The sequence below is a fragment of the Psittacula echo genome, assembly GCF_963264785.1.
Source record: "Psittacula echo genome assembly, chromosome: 3".
Classification (NCBI taxonomy): Eukaryota; Metazoa; Chordata; class Aves; order Psittaciformes; family Psittacidae; genus Psittacula; species Psittacula echo.
In genome coordinates, this window is record NC_137736.1 from 111,405,989 (window position 1) to 111,425,495 (window position 19,507).

General features: G+C 36.9%; 1 protein-coding gene across 1 annotated transcript in view; it reads right to left on the reverse strand.

Annotated features, from left to right (window-relative positions):
- Window positions 1-930: 930 nt before the first annotated feature.
- ATM (ATM serine/threonine kinase) overlaps window positions 931-19,507 on the reverse strand; it is a 64,185-nt gene continuing 45,608 nt past the window's right edge. The window contains exons 45-61 of the mRNA XM_080612509.1: window positions 19,322-19,489; window positions 17,920-18,039; window positions 16,681-16,898; window positions 15,702-15,909; window positions 14,654-14,767; window positions 14,100-14,258; window positions 12,857-12,995; window positions 12,428-12,510; window positions 10,822-10,962; window positions 9,913-10,029; window positions 8,400-8,549; window positions 7,539-7,704; window positions 6,579-6,665; window positions 6,386-6,500; window positions 4,651-4,714; window positions 3,845-3,981; window positions 931-3,713 (exon numbers count right to left, since the gene is read on the reverse strand). Of these exons, the coding sequence (XP_080468635.1) occupies window positions 3,530-3,713; window positions 3,845-3,981; window positions 4,651-4,714; window positions 6,386-6,500; window positions 6,579-6,665; window positions 7,539-7,704; window positions 8,400-8,549; window positions 9,913-10,029; window positions 10,822-10,962; window positions 12,428-12,510; window positions 12,857-12,995; window positions 14,100-14,258; window positions 14,654-14,767; window positions 15,702-15,909; window positions 16,681-16,898; window positions 17,920-18,039; window positions 19,322-19,489 (2,370 nt within the window). The 3' untranslated portion in view covers window positions 931-3,529. The remainder of the gene's footprint in view (window positions 3,714-3,844; window positions 3,982-4,650; window positions 4,715-6,385; window positions 6,501-6,578; window positions 6,666-7,538; window positions 7,705-8,399; window positions 8,550-9,912; window positions 10,030-10,821; window positions 10,963-12,427; window positions 12,511-12,856; window positions 12,996-14,099; window positions 14,259-14,653; window positions 14,768-15,701; window positions 15,910-16,680; window positions 16,899-17,919; window positions 18,040-19,321; window positions 19,490-19,507) is intronic.

Genomic DNA, 19,507 nt, shown 5'->3' on the forward strand with positions numbered 1-19,507 from the left:
TGCAGGGCAGACAAGGGTGTATTCACTTTGCATCACGTTTTTTGTGGATACACAGTGAGGAAAGAACGAGGGAGCAGGGAGAGAAGCTGTGTGCACCTTTAAAGATATCACTGACATTATTCAGTATAGTGCTCTGAAAGCTGACATGTACTTACAGTGTTGTGTGCAGGACAGATGATAAGAGCATTTGTTATCTGAACAACATGGTAAGTCTTCTCATATAATCAGAATACAGGTTAAGATTTTGAATTGTGTTGGGAAGAGAACCTAAACCCTCATTTTGCACACTTCCCAGCTTCCTCACTGAGGTTTCACTCTTCAACCTACCTGCTGAAATGATGAGTTTTATTTAATGCTAATATTAAAGTGTCATCATTAAGTGCTAGTATTAGGTAATCTCTCCCCAAGAGCTGTTTCAGGCTATCTACAGGTTCCACAAGACAACACAGCTGCCACAAGATGACACAGCTGCCTTACACGGCTGCTTTGCTTTGAATTCACAGGGGTGAAAGTAGTAGTCAGAACCTAAAGAGTCATCTCTACCCAATCATGCAACCAAATTCCCCCAGGCAGATTTTGGAATTGCCCATTTACAAAGGCAACCCTTTGTCATTGAAGAATTACCACTTGTACATGCATGGAGTATCAACATTCATGAGGAGTACAACTAGTGACAATGTATAAGAGTGCACTATCCCCTGAAAATATGAAACCTAGATTTTTAGTGCATTCAAAAAAATACAGTAGTGTTGAATGCTTTGTATAAACTTAGGAGTTTCACAGTAGCATAGAATAGTGACCTAGTTAATTCAGAGTTACTGAGAAAATGATTTTGGGTGGTTTTATCTGTAAGAATAAAAGCAGTTTTCAGATCTGCACTCATGAAGGCTGATGTCCTTTTTTTATTTAAATTGTAAGTATCTCACCAGGTGGCCTGTTCAATCTGATTCCTATTCATGGGACAGTTTCTTACTGATGGAAAAGTTCAGTCAAGGTACGTAATTCAAACAGGTTTACCTGCCAACACTTCACTTTTTCACAGTTCATACACCTGAGGACACTTCTCCAAACAGATGGTTCAACAGGAAAAAGCCGATTTCAAATAAATATGTTCCCATTTAAAAACTCTTCCTCTATCATACTGGATCACAGACTCATTTTTCTTAGAAATTCTCTTTTCTAAATGTAAATGTTTAATGTTATTAAGATGCATTCCAAGGATAAAGAAAAAAAAAAAACCAACTTGTCTTACTTATTTCCATTTTACTATTACAGCAAATACATTCGAGGCTCACAAATACCATCAAAAAATCAAAATACCATCAGTATACCATCAGTAGCAGCATTAACAGCATTTCCTTCCAGGTTTTATTTTTCTATTCTTCTACAAGGAAAGTGTGTACCTATAGAGGATATATTTTGGCAAACCATTTACTTTCTAATTTTGACTTCTAAAAATTAAGGCATTACTGGAACAAAAAAAATAGCAGTCGCTATTTGGCTACACGAGGCTTTGCACTGATGACATTATTTCAAGAATGTTGGATTACTCAAAACAGATCTCACAGTAACAGGATTGTGTCACATGGATTTTGACAGTGTTTTGGAGACACTAAGACTTGTTAACAGTTCAAACTGTTTTCATATGTTTGTCAGCTAACCGGCTTTCACTGCTACAGGGGCTTACAAATAATGTAAGCAGGTTTAAAGTACATTTACAATATCTACCTGCATTTTTATTTGCATTTCAATCAGCTTGAACAAGGAAAATGTACAGACACTCAAAATTTAGGCACTAAATACGACATTAACAGCATTGCAGAGGAATAATTTTTTCCTCTGAAGTTAGACTTTCCTGAGACAATCATATTAATATTAATGGTTCCCCATTTGCTGGAAGTAAAAAACCTAAACTGCAGCCCAGCATGACAAAATATTCAAGTGGAGCAGCAGTAACTCATGAAGGAGGGAAAGGATCTGCCATGTGCTTTTATGCACTATTCATTCATATGTCACCTAGGAGTTCTAGTATTAATTACTGCAAAAATGCCTAAAGAAGTTCCTCGACAAGAAGCATGAGAAATATTTCCAGAAATGCTACCAGAATTTTTATGTCTGTGCTTTTTGTTTAGTCCTTACCTACCTGCCATTCTGTAACTGCTTGGTAGGACTTTTCTCCCTTTCGTAAGTGTCATTGAAAAGAGTATGTGCTCCGTCAGTTAAGTTTCATCTTCAGAGAACAAATCACTGTACCCCAGGACAATAGTTCTTCCCCACAGAAAAGCCAGGATGCGCTTTTGGTGCCAAGGATCAACAGAAATTTATGTCAGCTTCATGAAAACATAATTACATGAAAACAAAAGACTCATCTTGCCATGTTGACATTAACTTATAAAACAAAGACAAAGCATAAAAATAGTGGGAACACTGTACAAATAAAAATCACAGAAATGCTAATCAGAACAGAAATTCCTCACTATACTGCTGTAAAAAAGCATAAGGTATAAACTAAGGTAATGTCAGAGTATGCCAAATTTTATTCATATTTTTATATATAAAGATGATTCTGGAAGATTTATTAAACATACCAGCACGGCTGTTACATGAGTGGATTCTCCTATCACCCGTATTCTATCCAATTACAGTAGGTATTTGTATTTAAAGAGTAATATATTCTGTGCAATCAGAATGGGATTTTTGTGCTCAAAATACAACTTCAGTGTTTCCGACAGGAGTTTACTGCAGATATAGAATGACTGTTAGAGGCTTTAGAGGCATATCTGGTATGCTGAGCTTCATTGTACAGTCAGTCTACTTTATCAAGGAAGCCTGAGCTACAAAAGCTAAATATTTTTCATTGTTTCATACTACTAAAGCAGTATTATAAAAATAAAATACATAATTTCATTTACAACAGGAAAAAAAAGCAGCTGTACTATACTTGGCTCGAAGTTTGTATGTATATAAAGAAACATCCGCATAACTAAGCTAAAAAACAAAAAACCCAACCCCAAGAACCCTCAGCTCCTTAAACATTAGGTTCTCAGGTTTTCTTTTATATTCACTGTAGCATTATCTTTCAAGTATAACCCCCCTTTTGAAATGTACTTTAGGTAGTTATTGCATGACTCCTGGTTTTTAGATCATCCATTCTGCACGGTCACGTAACCATACAGAATTATTACACACAAGGCTCCAGCTATTTCACAAGTACACAAAAGTGATGAATCTCAGGCTTTAAGATTATAACACACCGAGTATGCCCAAGCAAAGTCCTTGCAGGTCACAAGGAACATCAAACCCCTGGTTCATGCCTTGTGCCGTATGGTGAAGATAAGTGGACAAAAAGTATTTTCTTGGTAACAGGTTACTGAAGAAAAAACCCCAGAACATCCGCCAAACACTGATAAGTATAAGCCTCATGGTTGTTCCTGCTCTAAGTTTTAACTGTGAAATACCGACTCAAACTGTTATGACATTTGCTGCATAGAAATAGGTTTCTTCTAAAAATGTGCTGGATCCTTCCAAGTCACACCCAAGGTTTCCATCCAAAAAAGAGTTGGCTCAGATTTTTGGGATCCATGGCCTGCTGTATGAGGAGGTTCACCTGTCCTCCCACACTGAGCACTGTTCCATCCTCAACACCTTTCAGCTTCTCCTGAAGTCTCAGCAGAACACGCTCGGCCACTTTGTTAAAACTCTGGTCATCTCTGCTGGCAGAATGAAAAACCAGAAAAACAAGTGCACTTGGTACGGATCCTGATCAACATTAGCAACATTCAATAGGAAACCATAAAGCAAGGTGATTGGTCAGGGGGCAGGCAGTAAGAGAGAAATCTTGCACCTGGCTTTCCTTTTACATTCTTGTGGATCGGCATTGAGTGTGGAGTTCATGTCAGCCTCATCCTCTGGTCGCTGCTGCAGATACAAAGCTTTCAAGGGGTTGATGGTCCAGTGGAAAAGAGGATCATAGAGCAGCACCTACAAGGTAAATAAACATCTATTTAATTTAAATAGTTCATTATAGCTAGTTCAGTGCCCCAGCAGGAAGAAAAACACTCATAATGCTCACACTAATCACAGTATTAGGAGGTGTTTTGGGCTTTGGGGTTTTTTCTTAATCCCATAGAATTGAGCTAAATTGCTTGGTAGACAATCCAACAATTAAACTGCAGCTGATCATCTGCAGGTATTGGTGTTGTTCATCCCTGACTCAGTTTTGCCACTCAGTCCCATCTCAGCAATGAAAAGGTCATTTTTTAATACACTAAAGATCATAATTAGTTTTTAATGCATAGTATAAGCTGCTTTAAAAAACTACTTTAATTCTCTTTGTGACTTATGCAAAGAGGATTTAATTCAGTCGGCACTGCTCATGCTAAGAATGTTGCACCATGGCTAGAAGCATTTAGACACTGAGCAGGGAAAATTGCATATACCTGAGACAAAGAGTTCCCATCGAAGATGCAAACCGGTCATAATTTTATTGAAGATTACATGAACTCACAAATCTGGCCAACACTACTGCATTCAAATTCAATAAAACCTCCCAACATAAATATTTGGTATAGTAATGCATATGAAGACAAAGAGATGAAACTAAAGACATTCTGGCCGGTTACTTATCAGAAAGTATGACATAATGCTCACCTCCACAATAGTCAGCAAAGCTTCTTGGTTATTTCTCATTACAGCCATTGTTTTCTCACAGCATCTAGAAAACATTTTACTGTATTTTTAGGTTCTTTCTGGCAAAATAGAATAGTATTTTTATAATTTAAATTAGGGATATTTGTACCCTTCTTAAAGAATTTCTAACATATCAGTAACCTCTCTGATACTTCCATTTTTGAAAAAAAAAAAAAAAAAAGGAGAAATTTAGAAATGTAAGACCAGAAGGAGACAGTAGTTCATTGATTATATTCCCTATGGGAAAGCGATTACCTGTTTCACTATCCCGATACGTTTCTACCTGCAGAATTAACCACCAAGTTAACATGGATCCTGATCCTTGGCTGAAGGAAAGCGTGTATGAGAGACTTGTGGGGTTGCTTTACACAAAATGAGCAGATCCAGTGGGCAGACATTAAGCTATTTCTGAAATCTCTCCAATGAGTTTAGTTACCAAAGTGGTAAATAAACTTTTACATGCACTCCCAAGCAAACTAAACGTGTGGAAGGAATACGAAACTCAGCTTTATGGGACAGGTATTCCAGTGAAAGATGGATTAGGCCTCCTGTCTACTTCAGGATAAGAACACACCCAAAAAAGGTAACTGACTGTGTTCACAACCAATCCTGCGATGACTTGCTTATGCACTTAAACTTACACTGTTAGTTACCAGCCAATCTGGCTGAGGCAGAAACAGTATCTGCACCAGCACCTTTTATACTGTATTTACTTCAGCTGGAGCCAAACAATTCATGTTCTTCTATATCATGTGACAAAGGTTTCAAAAATAACATGAAATTGTGAATTTGACAGCATCATGTTTAGAATATAAGTGGTAGTGACTGTCCTTCACAGGACAAAGGTATATTAAGGAACCACTTATTAATGGTAATTACTACCTTACAAAGACAATACTTACACTATGTACTTTTTCAAAGACATGAAACCTGAGGTTTGCAAGCACTATGTTCATGAACATCAGGGATGTCTTTAATGAGAGAAATGTTCTGCTTTTTAGGGCTCTCTTGGGTCATTTCCAGGAGATAGGGTGGAAGTGATGACAAAAACTCAGCCCTTTTGGGATGTTTCTGGTTTGCAGCTCAAACCTGTTGTGGGATTTATATTTTGCACTTGCAAAGTGATATCAAATATATGATCCAAAAGAAGAAAAAGACTGCAAAATACAGAAAACTGAACAGAAATAAGAGATAGAACAAAATGGTTCAAAGAAATAGTTCTGAATCTATAGTATAATTCTGAAAGAAAAAAAATCTAGCAGTCTGAATCAAGTGATGAAATTTAGCCATGGAACCTTTGGAAGCACTGAACCATCCTTAAATTCCACAAGAGGGTGACAATAACCATTAATTAGTGAAGAATATTAAGAGTTGGGCAACAATAATGAACTTGCAATTGATTACGTTGGAGATATTCAAGGCCCGCCTGGACAAGTTCCTGTGTGATGTACTCTAGGTTACCCTGCTCTCGCAGGGGGGGTTGGACTAGATGATCTTTTGAGATCCCTTCCAACCCTTGGGATTCTGGGATTCTGTGATTATATAAATAAGAGCATATGAGTTAAAGGAGAGCATTTAGTTTGGATATCATCATCAGAATGATATCCAAGGCACCAAAACTATTTAACATGTAACAATCCTAATGCCAGAGGTACTCTGCTGCCTCCTCCCCACTGTGTGAAACAGGAGCACTTACCTTCTGAAGACTCCTTCCACGCCAGTAATACCCATTCCATCCACAATGTCCCTGGTTAATCTAAATGGAACAGTCTCTGGTGTGGGAAGGATTTTACCTTGCTCAAAAGCAACCCCTAAATGAAAGAATAATATATGTTTTTTAAAATGTTAAAATAAAGAAAAAATACGGTCCTCTTGCCTGTCCCACTTACCCAAATCTATATGCACTAGTTCTGCTGTTTGTTCGTCTATCAAGATATTCTGAATATGTCTGTCTCCAAGTCCAAGGATGTAGCCAACTAAAACAAAAAGGCAGGTGCTGAAACCATAGTTACATGCCATAAAAACAGAGGTAAGATTTAACAGAGAGGATTATTAGAATCATGGTAATATGTGCAAACAAATTAAAAGTGGGAATATTTCTTCACCCATGTATACATATTACTCCAGTAAAGAGCAAATGCCATTCCACAAATCCAAAAAGAAAAGGTTAACTGAATGCAATTGCAAGAAGGTTATTCTCATACAGACGTGTATCGTTCTGGCTACTCCACAGACTTCTTGCCCATTTGTCTCCGTGGATAGGTTAAGCAAACAATTTCACAGCTTTCAAAAAAACCCAACAAATCAAAGACATAAAGCAAGTGCACAATAAATTAGGGTTTGTTATTATTACTGTACTGCAATTTATGTCTGCTACCGGTTTCCTATTAGCTGATGGGCACAGACAGCAGTAATATTTCATACAAAAATCTTTCATCTCAATTCTGCTAAATTGTTGATTTACTTCAAAGTAAAAGATTAAGCTTTTCAACTCAGTTAAAACATTTGAGGCTACAGATGAAACGAATAAATGATAGATCAAAACATCAGAGTTAGGTAGAAACTTAAAAAAACCCCTACTAGAACCTAAAAATACAAACCACTAAAAATACAAAACCAAGAAGCACAGAATTTCATTCTGTATCTCTACTGCTGAAAGGGAGGGTGGAGAGAAATTCATCAGAAATCTTCATTACCAAAATAATGCTGGTGTTCTTGCTAGCTTTTTTTGCCCCTTGCTCCTCCTTTGCTTATGTGTGACAAAAGCAGAATAGCCATTATCTCGGAAATGGTATAAACCCTTTGTTTACATAATTTAAAAAGCCAGTGTTAATAATCTAGTATCATACCTATAGAAGATGTAGCCACACTGCGGGTATACGCCAGTCGTTTTTCAAACCACACAGCTGGATCCAGGAATTTTTCCATGCAGAAATAACGAAACACAGGTTGGAAATTCTCACAGAGTTCCATGAAGATGATGTATTTCTCCTCAGAGCTTTTCTTTTGTGCAGCCTTTAAACATGTAAGAAATATTTTCCCCATGACTGACTGCTCTGGAAGGTAACTACCTCTTCCTTTGAAAGGAATACATTCCTCTTTTCTTCTCCCCTCCCCGCCATCAAATGCTGTTCTCAGTCCTTTCTCTGACCTATGGATTGCTGTCTTTTTTACAGCAATCACTAATGCACCTATCACATTAACTAAACAACTCCGTTTTCATACATAACTCAGAGGCTACATGGAAAAAACACACTCGTTTTTCTTTGGTTGCAGGTGTATGTACTTCATGTGCATGTACAGGTAAATGCATCTTGGTGAGAGTTATTCCCCCTTGCAACTCTGCTGGTACCTTTGCCTATCCGATAGCTTCATGTCACTGTGAGAAGGTCACTCTCACACGCACAATGCCAAAATTAAATATACTTTTATCCTGTTAATACTATACAGATATAAGAGGAAATAATTCCTTGCACCATCATGGCTTTATAAAGTAACAGGTAAACCTGTCTGCAATTTTCTTCATGTCTGGTGAGGTGGTTTGTGGAACTAGACAAAACTAAAGTCTGAAGATCTATTAATTAAGTCTATCTATGCCACTGGTCACATTATTGTACACTAAAAGAATAGTATATAATTCTCCATAAATTTCAGCCCCCAGTAAAGAATGAGCTAGCTATTCTATTACTTTCGTAGTTGTTATGACTCACCATCATCATTTTCTGACAGTGACAGCTGGAGTAATCTTTTGGCCTGTATCTCTTGTGAGCTCCCTCTTTGACATTCACAAGGAACTCCCCAATGGGTGTTGTTCTGGAGCACCACTCAAGAACACCACTTCTCTGAGACAGGGGAACCACCTGTGAAAACAAAACCACTGCTGCATCACGGAGGGTCATACACTCCACTGTGAAGATACATACTGCAAAGCATGGATGCGTATTTGTGGGGCTTTTTAAAAAGGCAAAACACCAAACCATACAGCTGACCACAATACGTTTTAAATACACACATATACACATATAAAATATACTCAAGGTTTTTCTGCCAAATACTTGCATTCTTTTTCCTAGCACAGAGAATCTTTCACTGCCTACTTGACTACAATGTTTCTACTCAATTTGCATGTTTGTATCAGTATTTTAGATGACCTCAGAGTGCTCAGAGCTTGCTATGCGCGACTGGGATCATACAAGCATTGTGCGAACAAACACGTGGTACCTGCATAAACATACTAGGCTCATCTCTGCTTCCCACCCTTCATAACCTACAGCCCTTCATAACTGGCTGTAATAGTTACCTCAATTGCTGTAGCAGACAGAACTGGCCAGAACAAGCAATCTCTTGTCCTCAGAGAAACTGCTACTGCCCAGTTCCTTCAGTTTTCTTATGAAGGTCTCTATCTCATCACACAACACCCATTCTTGTTTTCCCTGCCCCCATTCATTTTTTCACACATAGAAACCTGAGTCTTCATTGAAAATTATTCAAAAAATGTGACTCTAACTCCACCTGTGAATTCTTAAAACCACGCCAGCAACTCAGAATAGCTCCTTCAGAGATTCTGGAGAGCACACTTCCCATTTGTCAAAGACAAGAACTTTTACTTAGAGAGTACTTATTCAGAGGTCACCTTCACAGCTATTATTATAATCCCAAGCACATAAAAAGGAAGGAGGAGAGGAAAGTTCCTGTTCAAACACATTTTCTGCATTCACCATAAGAATTTATTGCTGTATTCCCAATTCCAATAAAAACAGTTCTGTAATTCAAATTCGGCATGAACAGACCCTAGATGGCTCTTCTGGGTTTTCTGGATTCAACTGTAAGGCATACCACAAGACTAAGATTAATTACTAATTCATCCAGGAATACTGCAAGACTAAAATTAATGAGAATTCATAAACAAACTCGTATGCTCAAGTAGCAATTTACAATTCAAGGACAGTGCCTGCTTTAATTTCTTTTCAATTATAAGTTAATTTAAAGACAGCTTTGAAGAATATTGAAATATATATTAGGCATCAGAATTTTTTTTTAAGGATTTGGGAAAAAATTAATTGTATATATTATTTTAAAGATTAAATTGTATTGTTTATTCCATACTTTAAGGAGCAGTGACTGTGTTAATAACATAAATACACTTCATGTCAAAAAGAGACTGAGGAAATATGCTTTTATTGGTAGTGTTTATTCCTCTCTGCAGCAGCTGATCAGGGTTACCTTGTATCTTCGGATGGTTAATTTTCTCTTTCGTGTTTCAGTGTTTTGCTGGAGCAATGTATTGCACATCTGGAAAACCTGTTGCATAACAGCATCTTGTCTCAGGTCATCATGCCCCTTTAGAGTAAGCAGAAAAAGCAGTTAAAGAACACTTCCAGCATTCAACTGCTCGTTCAGTAACTTTAGAAGAATTATTTAAAAAAAAAAAATCCACAAAACCCAATTTACTTTTCCACTATAATCACCAGTAATAAAATGTAATTAACAATTGTTCTTTTCTCTTTGTTTTTCTAATTGTGCTCGGCTCCTTAAGTGGAACCATCATTAACTTAAATCATTGCCTTTTTCTTCTGTTTTTTTTTTTTTTGGACAAATGCTATTTGACTAAGGTTTCAGTCTCCCCACATGCCCTATGGTACCCTTCTGAAAACCAGGTGTTTCATTCACCACATTCAGCAATCCAGCACACAGCTGAAGAGGCAGCCGTTGCTACTGCAGCTCTGATTACTGGATGCAGATGTAGCAATGCATGCTTCTCTTGACAACTTTCAAAACTACCCCACACTAAACAGTAAAGCAGAATTCTCCAAGCAGCTGCTGAATCCTTACATTCAAAGACAGATGGAATAAAATCAACTCCATTTCAAAAGAAAAGGTCTCACTAGTTGAGACATGACCACACAAGTTGCAGGTCTGGGAGCTGTCAGGTAAGCTACTGTATATTACATACATTGTTGAAAAAATAGTTACAAAAATATTTATTATTATTCTTCTATGATTGTTTATATTATTGTTATATTACTTATTACTACTTTGTAATTTCCTTTACTAAAGCATCCCTGAACTGAGAAAACTGAACTGTGAAATGCCTCCTCATGGCACAGAATTCATACAGATGACAAAACCTACCTTCACCAGCTGCCTCCTTTCTTTACCATCTGATCCTACACAATCTATTATTTTAGGCAGATTCACGCCTCCTGCTAAGTGAAATTCTGGCTTAAAGGACTTTATTGTCACCAAATTTTCATATTGTCCTGTGGGATCCACCTGAAATTATAAATTAGTTTAAAATTAATACAGAATCAGAGAATGGTTTGGGTTGGAAAGGACCTTAAGATCACCTAGTTCCAACCCCCCTGCATTGGCAGGGACATCTCACACTAAACCATATCATCCAAGGCTCTGTCCAACCTGGCCTTCAACACCGCCAGCAATGGAGCATTCACAACCTCCCTGGGCAACCCATTCCAGTGCCTCACCACCCTTACAGTAAAGAATTTCTTCCTTATATCCAATCTAAACTTCCCCTGTTTTAGTTAAAACCCATTACCCCTTGCCCTATTGCTACAGTCCCTGATGAAGAGTCCCTCTCCAGCACCCTTACAGGCCCCCTTCAGATACTGGAAGACTGCTATGAGGTCTCCACGCAGCTTCTCTTCTCCAGGCTCCAACTTTCTCAGCCTATCTTCACATGGAACGTTACCTCCATTTCTCTCAGAGAAATTTGTAGTAAGTTGTTTGCAAACCTCATTAGAATAGTAGGTGCTAAATATTAATATGAGCACTGCATCATCTATAAGGATAATACTAACAAAGACTGCAAAAATATGCTGAACAAAGGAGTGAGCTTGATTACTCCTTGCTCTCCTGGTAGAGGGGACACAGTGCTGCAGACTGCCACAGCACAAGCTCTAACAGAATCTCAGCATGTCCCAACTCGCATTTTCCCAAGAAAATGTTCATGTACGGTTGGACGGCATTAGGTTTACATTAGGCTGCAAGTGGACCCAATCTACAATTCTAAAACTGTTACAACCTACAGGATCTGTATCTGATCTGTAGCCTGAGGGACTTCAGGGAAGTTTGGCTGCATAACATTTAAATTTTAGATGCCTGGCCCAAAAAGCATCTCTACGCTACTGAAAACGGTACGTATCCTCAGTAGAGTGTGGGGCATCTGAGAGCCTATGCAGCCATCCCACCAAACACTTAAAATGGATTATTCACCATTACTGAATGGTAAAAACATAAGCTGGCCATTTAGGAACAGAAGCAGCATATCTATTAATTCTCATCCCTTTCTGAACATTAAGTGCTTCCTGAAACTCTGAGATAGCACGTGCAAACCAGGATATTCACATTCCCAAATCGTCTCTGTGATTCAGGTAGCTCATCACCCCTTCTGATAATGAAAAATTAGTCAGTGATAACAGTGGCAAAGCCATCTTCATACAGTAAGCCACAGTAAGACACCATCCATCAAATATGATACTTAAGGTCAAGGTATTCTAAAGTCTAAGGAAATATGATACTTAAGGTCAAGGTATTCTAAAATCTAAGGAAATCATCTCACCCTCATCTCCCACCTGACAGGAAAGTAGCCCTGGTTGGCTGCCCTATAACAAACACAGGAGTTTGATGAAGCGATAGATGTTCTGACTACCACTATAAAAAATTAAAGTTGATTCTACAATTTGGTATTATAGTGTATATTTATTTCAACTTCAGTCACCTTAATTTCCATGGTAGGAACCACAACATCATCCAAGTCCTTCAGTTTAACAATAGGTTGGTTAGCAGGAATACTTATTGCTTCTGTAATTAAAAGGAATTCATGTTTTTAAATTCAGAACTACAAACATACATCAAAGTTCACAAAAACCACAGATTTTGAGACCCAGAACCTCACTGTGTACTTCTGTTGAGCTGACGAAGATGACCACAGACAACGAGAGTTTTCTGGAGCTTCATACTTGGCGTATGAACCTCACAGTGCAAGTAATTACTGACTTTTAATCCAGACTAAGTTTATCAAAAATAGGACACAGCACTAGCACAGTACCTCCTTTAACTAAATATCAGTATTTAGAAATATACTTTTTAATCCAAGAAAATATAACTTCTCTATTAAAGGAACAAAAAAAGTTTTTCGAAGACTTACTTCTTTCAGATTTCCATGGTGTAGCATCTACATTTGCTAATATGATGTAAGCATCACAAAGTGCTTCAATATGCCTAACCATACGAGCTCTCATTTTTCTTACAATATTGATTATATTGCTAGCAGCCTCCATTCTGTCCTAGAAAACCCCAACGGAATACAAACATCAGATCTTGCAAACTATACCTTGTAATATTAAAGATGCATCATAACATGCAGTCAAACAAGTACAGCTGAGACACATCCCATGAAAGCAGAGGACACCGCAATAATGGGCAGCCCTTTGTGATATGAATGGAAATAAAGTGAATAAATGCTCTGTGTTGTCTAATCTGAGATAATGAGTAAAGTAAAATACTACTGGGAATGGAGACAGTGCACATCTGTCCAGACAATGTGCAAAAAACCTGCAAAAATTCTTCAGGAAGAGGGACAGGCAGTTTTGGATGTTCTTCCACCATCTTTCTGTTTCCATTACTTCCTCCCAACTGAAGAAAAAGCCTGTATGCAAAAGGCAAAAATCTGAACATGTGTCCCTTCTGTGCCTAGCTCTGAGACACTTGATGGAGATCAGTGTAATCCTAGTCCTAAGAGTGAAACCACAAAAAACAACAAATCTGAGCGCAACATGAAAAAAGGACACATGAAAAACATGGTGAAAAATTGTACTGGGGCAGGAAAAAGGCAATGACAAACAACCATGCCAGGTCTATAGAGATGGGGTAAAGAAGGGGCATTAATCTAGATATGAGATGATTCTAAAGACAGGTTCCAAAAAAAATTAAGCAGTAACAACTTTAACTTGAAGCCATAGTTTGGTATAACCCATCACCATGGCTTTTAACATAAAAACGTCATATAAAGGAATGACAGATACACTGCACAAGATTAAATACTTAGATAGAACAGATGTTATCACTCAAAGCAGAAAAAATACTCAATTCAGTATTATTTTCTGTATTTTTAACAATAAACCCACTTAAGTCTTTGTTGCATCTAAAATGCCTTTTACAGAATCACATATCAAGGACATTTATCACAAAACTCTTTCCTGTTTGTTGCAGGAAATGTTAAATATGTTTTGTTCAATCCCACAATTCGTCCTTTCAATAATAATGACCAATGTATGCACAAAAGCAGGGTTTCTTATCATCAAAGCACTTTTTTTCTCCTACTACTCTTTCTTAAAAAACAAAATGAAAGGACTGAATTTGATTGATAGAATAGAAACTTTTGTAGTCACCGCATCAAGCTGGGAGACATCTCTCGGTGCATTTTTCATTAACTCATTTCTTCTTATTGCATTTCGTTTTGTGAGGAGTTCATCTTTGTTAGCATTTGCCAAAGCTAGTATTATAAACAAAGTATGATGGGGATGATCCAGTGAAATTCTAGCTATTAGCTGTCAAGAAAAACAATAAGATCCCATTATTGAAAACTGTACAGAAGAAAAAAAACCCATTAAAAATTATCAATTCTTTTGAACTTCTAAGTTTCCTAATAAGAAATAAAAAGTAAAACTTAGATTGTATTTCCACAGCTAAAATACATTCAAAGCATACTCCTATACCTGCATAAGACTATTCTTAAACAACAAGGAAATCTATTAAATAGCAAGGAAAAAAGTCCCCAATCCTCTTCCCCTCTATACTGATTTTGCAGCACTCATTGTTAATACACCTTTATCACCTAGGTAACTCCTTTAGCTGTAATTGCACAAAGGAAGATACGTATCATTTAGAAGTATGCATGATGAAGCCAATTAACTTATCTTTAGATACAACAAGCATAAATTACATTATTCAGAACTTCATGAAATCCTAGACCACCCATCAGCTTGGTTCCCATCCGAGCAGCCAGCTGGTACATCAGAGGCAAGAACTTGTATGAAGGGATCTTCTTTGCATTTTTCTATAGTAGAAAAAGTTTAGTTAGAAAGCTGTACGAAACACAAAAAAACCTGTAATCACAAAATACCAGGTAAGGGCTAGCAATTTTGGCCTTTTTTTTTTTTAAACTGGGAATAATGATTGCTGTATGATCAAATGGCAATCCAGTGAGTATCACATCATCTTGGTACATGTCTCCTAAATGCTGCAAGTCCTTCATAAGAAAACTACTTTCTACTCTATCAGAGCAGAGTTTAGATATGCTGATTCAGAATTCATTTCCAGATTCTTCGTGGCAAGAGACAATCCTAATTAACAAGTACAATCTAGTTTAAGACATGGAACAATTGTTCGTCAAAAATATGAGTAAAGAAACACTTTCTATTTTTCAAAGTTAATTATAACACAAAGCAATTATACAGACCTCTGTTATAAACAATCATTCAGGTAAGAACTATCAGATTTCCTGCATGATTCTAGAAATGATAGAACCAGCCTGAGAACTGGTTCTAGACCAGGAACTTTGCTGGTCCCTGGCTACTGTGTTATACAGACACTCTAAAAGTATATCCTTTCACCTAATATTATGTATAATATTAGCTAGAACAAAGTACTAAAGGATGCTGGAAGACGATAGCCTTCCAAGATTTGTAAAGAACAAGGTGACAACAGTGAACAGATCATGAGATTGTCATACTGACTTAATCATACAGACTTGTTAAATTAAAATGCTAAATTAAATTAATTTAAAATACACTGTGAATTACAGCTCTTTGATGAAAAACTAACTGACGAGCAATGACTGAAAAAATTAATTTTTGAAGGAAAAGTTAAGGAGATACACAGGAAAGCATACTGCACAGCACCGTATTTCATCCTCTAGAAACAAGGAGAACAAGAAGAGACATGGATAATACCATGTCAAAGCATAAGGAAAAGCAACATCAGATATATACCTTCATCAGTTCATTGACTCTATCAACTCCAGAATTTTCAAGCCATAGAGAACAGAGTCGAAACATCCACATGTCATGTTCTTCTCCACTTAATAAACAGCTGATATAGTTCTCCACTGCTTTACACAAGAAACGTTTACGATCCTCAGTTAGGGCATGCATGGCACATTCATCCAGTTGAAGTTCTCGCTGAACTTTCACTGTATATCTGTGTAAATAGAAATTCTTTTTAAGCAACAAATTATCTGTTAATGAACTTACAGCAGGTCTGTCACAAGTTCTCTCACTAATTTAACATTTTTAAAATTTGTTTTGTATGTACAAGCACAATGAATTAAACAACCGAGAAACCAAATTGTGGGAGCTACTCCTTTAGGGTATGTCCACGCAGACCCACCACTTTTAAGTAAATTTTCAGTGGTTTTGTTTTGTTTTTCTTTTTAATGATTTAATCTCAGTATTGGGTCATAAATGTGAATATCCAATACCGATCATTTCTGCAAGGACTTCAGTTTCCAACAGCTGAAGTTCAATTTTTTCTGCTCATTTGCAATTGCATTTACTAAATCTTCAAGAATTCTGTATTAAGATGAATTCTACTCTTTCACCAAACATGCAATGGAGAAAAATCTCAAAGTTATTTATTTTTACTCTGTAGTATTCTCTCTGTTAAATAAAATGAACAGATCCACGGAATAAATCTGAATTCTGGGCCACGACCATCCTTGCTGTTTAATTGTTGTAATTCTCCTTGGCTTAGTTTTCACCCACACTACCTACCTAGCACTCTCCTAGACCATGTTCAAGCACATTTCAGAAACTATTTGCAAGAAGCACTACAGATTTGGCCACAATTTTGTGCAGAAGAAAAAATTCACCTGTAGAGATGTGACTCATGCTGTACCACTTGTTCACAGAATTAGTGAAGATGGAGCCTTTGATAGCTCCATAGTCACCATCTCTCCATTTGAATGCTCACCTATTTGTCTCAGCTTTACACTCCTTGAGGAGAATGACCTCCTCCTGGGCCTTCTTCAGTAATGTCTGCTTATTTTCAAACTCTGAGGATTTCATGTAATTCTCAATTCGCTGGTACTGATTATCTGAGAAACGAGCCAAAGACAGGAAAGCCTTCATCTTCCCTTTCTTCAGCTCATCACTGCTGTCTCCACTGTGGCTTGAAGCAACTTCCACAGCCTAAAAGGGAGGTTACAGTAAAGATGAGACTGATAATCAAATTCATAGTGCTGCATAATACTTGATAAAACTCATATTATCCCAGAAAAACAGAATGGTTGAGGTTGGAAAGGACCTCTGGAGGTCATTGTGTCCAACCCCCTTGCTCAAGCAAGGTCATCTGCTCAAACAGGTTATTTTAATGCTGCCTATGATGGAATATGTATGCATAGAAATTAAACCTACCAGGCTGAATATTTTTCTCTTGCTTGACTTTAACCTTTGAGGAGTGTTTCAGTGAGAACAGTCAAAAAGATTATGCTGTACGAAACAGCTTTAATAACCATACAGAAGTCTCCTACAACTATCTTTTAGAGTAACTAAGCATTAAGTTTTACAATAGTTTTACAATAATTTTACAACTTATATCATAAGATGGTAAAAAAGGCAGTCCCAAAAGCGCCAAAACCAAAAGGAAATTGCATGTGAAAGTCTTTGATTCAAATCTTCAGAGTGAAGAAAGCATGTGCAGAGTAACAGAGAACAGCAACTATGGAGAGTTTCACAAGTTAGCATGAAATAAAGAAATAAAGAGTGGACAAATATTAATAAAAATATTTCTATTACTAAGAGTTAAAAAAAATACAGTATTTAGAAATACCAGAACAAGATTTTCCAGCACTTGGTAAAAGAATATTACAAATACAATACCCACACTGAAAATACAGTAAGTGAATGATCTGTCCTGAAAGCGAAAAGATAGGGATGGAGTGGAATAGGAAAGGAAAAGGGGACTAGTAGTTGTAATCACTGCACTTCTAAACTCATATTACAGAGAAGTTTTACTGTGAATTTTATAAAGCCATATTCTTAATATTTTATAAGATTCACTGTTACACAATACTATGTGAATACTTGCATAATAAGCTGTATTTTCAATCCAGAAAAATAAAGGCTGCATTGAAAAATGTATTTGACATTTAACATCATATTTTAGCACAGCATTATCTCCAAGACTGTACATTTGAAAGACTGGACGCACCTTTTCTAAGTATTTCTGCATGATGACTGTAGGGTTTTCCAAGCATGTTTCTGCTAACCAGGTTCCACATAGCCTCAGACACTCTGTATATATCAATTTCAGACGAGGATCATTCTCAACCTTTAGGAAATCAAGTTTGGGGAAAAAGAAAAAAAAAGAGGGAGACATGAAATAAAAATACCTTTTACATATGAGGCAAGCAATATACAAAGCTTTTAAACCCTTAATATAATTCAATCACTTGGGTCTCTGAATGTAGTGTATCTACAGAGTCATTTACCATCCACATCTACAGTAGTCAATAACCTTAAATCACATTCACATCCTACGTGACTTAAAAAAAGAGAACATATTTTTAAATACCTGAGAGTTTGAACAATGAAAACCAGAATAAATCAATGATAAAACATAATAAAAATTAAATAAATTCACAGCATGTTTCCAGGATTGTATTTGCTAATGTCCCCATTTAATCTGAAATACCATAGTACATTCTGTAGGAAACATTCAGGAATTGCAGTAACTATGTGTGATCATTAAATTTTTCAGGCAGACCTCTACATGGAAACTTGATTAAAAGTGCTCCAGAAAGATGATGGAGCAGGTTTCCAAAGACTATTTTTCCAAAAGGTCTACATAAATTTACAGATTAAATAACAGTACTACTAAAAGAGGTATAAAAGCTTTTGCTTAAAACTGCCTTAATATGAGTGGCAGGTGGCAGATGTGACACCAATATTTCAACAAGTTCCAGGAAAGCACACGTCAGTAAGACTTTAATCAGAAGTGGACAAATTAGCAAAAAACTATTGACTATCAATTTCCAGCAAGAGAGATTCCACCACTTCTCTGGGCAAACTGGTCACAGTATTTAGAGGTAATGAATTTCCTTCCTATATCTTAATCTACTGGCTACACTCTTGGTGATGTTCACCTTTATAGCCACAAAGACACGCTGAATCATTCTAGCTTGCTGTTCCCTAGGACCAGCAGGTCCTTTCTGGCAGTTACACTCCAGCCAATCAAAACCCTCTCTTGTAATGCTGCTTGAGATTATTCTATCTCAGGTGAAGAACTCCCTACTCATCTAAAGCAATTCCTATTGGCACAATTTTCCAAACTATTGAGGTCTCTGTGACTGGTGGCTCTTCCTTTGAGAATCTCTCCAGTCATCTGTGCTGTTCAAAAGATACTAATCTTGAGGAGGCAATGAACAGTGAACACAAGCACTGATGATGATACCAAGTTATGCAGAGAACAAGGACAGATTAAGAACTGTAGACAAAAAATAAAGGACAATAAACGGAATAAAAAAAACCTGATGAAATTACAAGCACAAAAAAAGGGATGTATGAAAAGGGAAAGAGACTTCCCATAACTTTACAGATTATATAACACATACCTGAAACCAATTTGCATCTAATTTTTTTATCATATCTTTAAGAATATTCAGTGCAAGACTCTCTTCTTTTTTAGCCCAGAAAACCTGAGCTTCTTCTAGTTGCCATTCAGAAACTCCGTATCCCGTTGGATTATGTTGTTTGATCTGAAACATAGCTCTTTCTGGAAGCTGAAATTGAAAAAAACA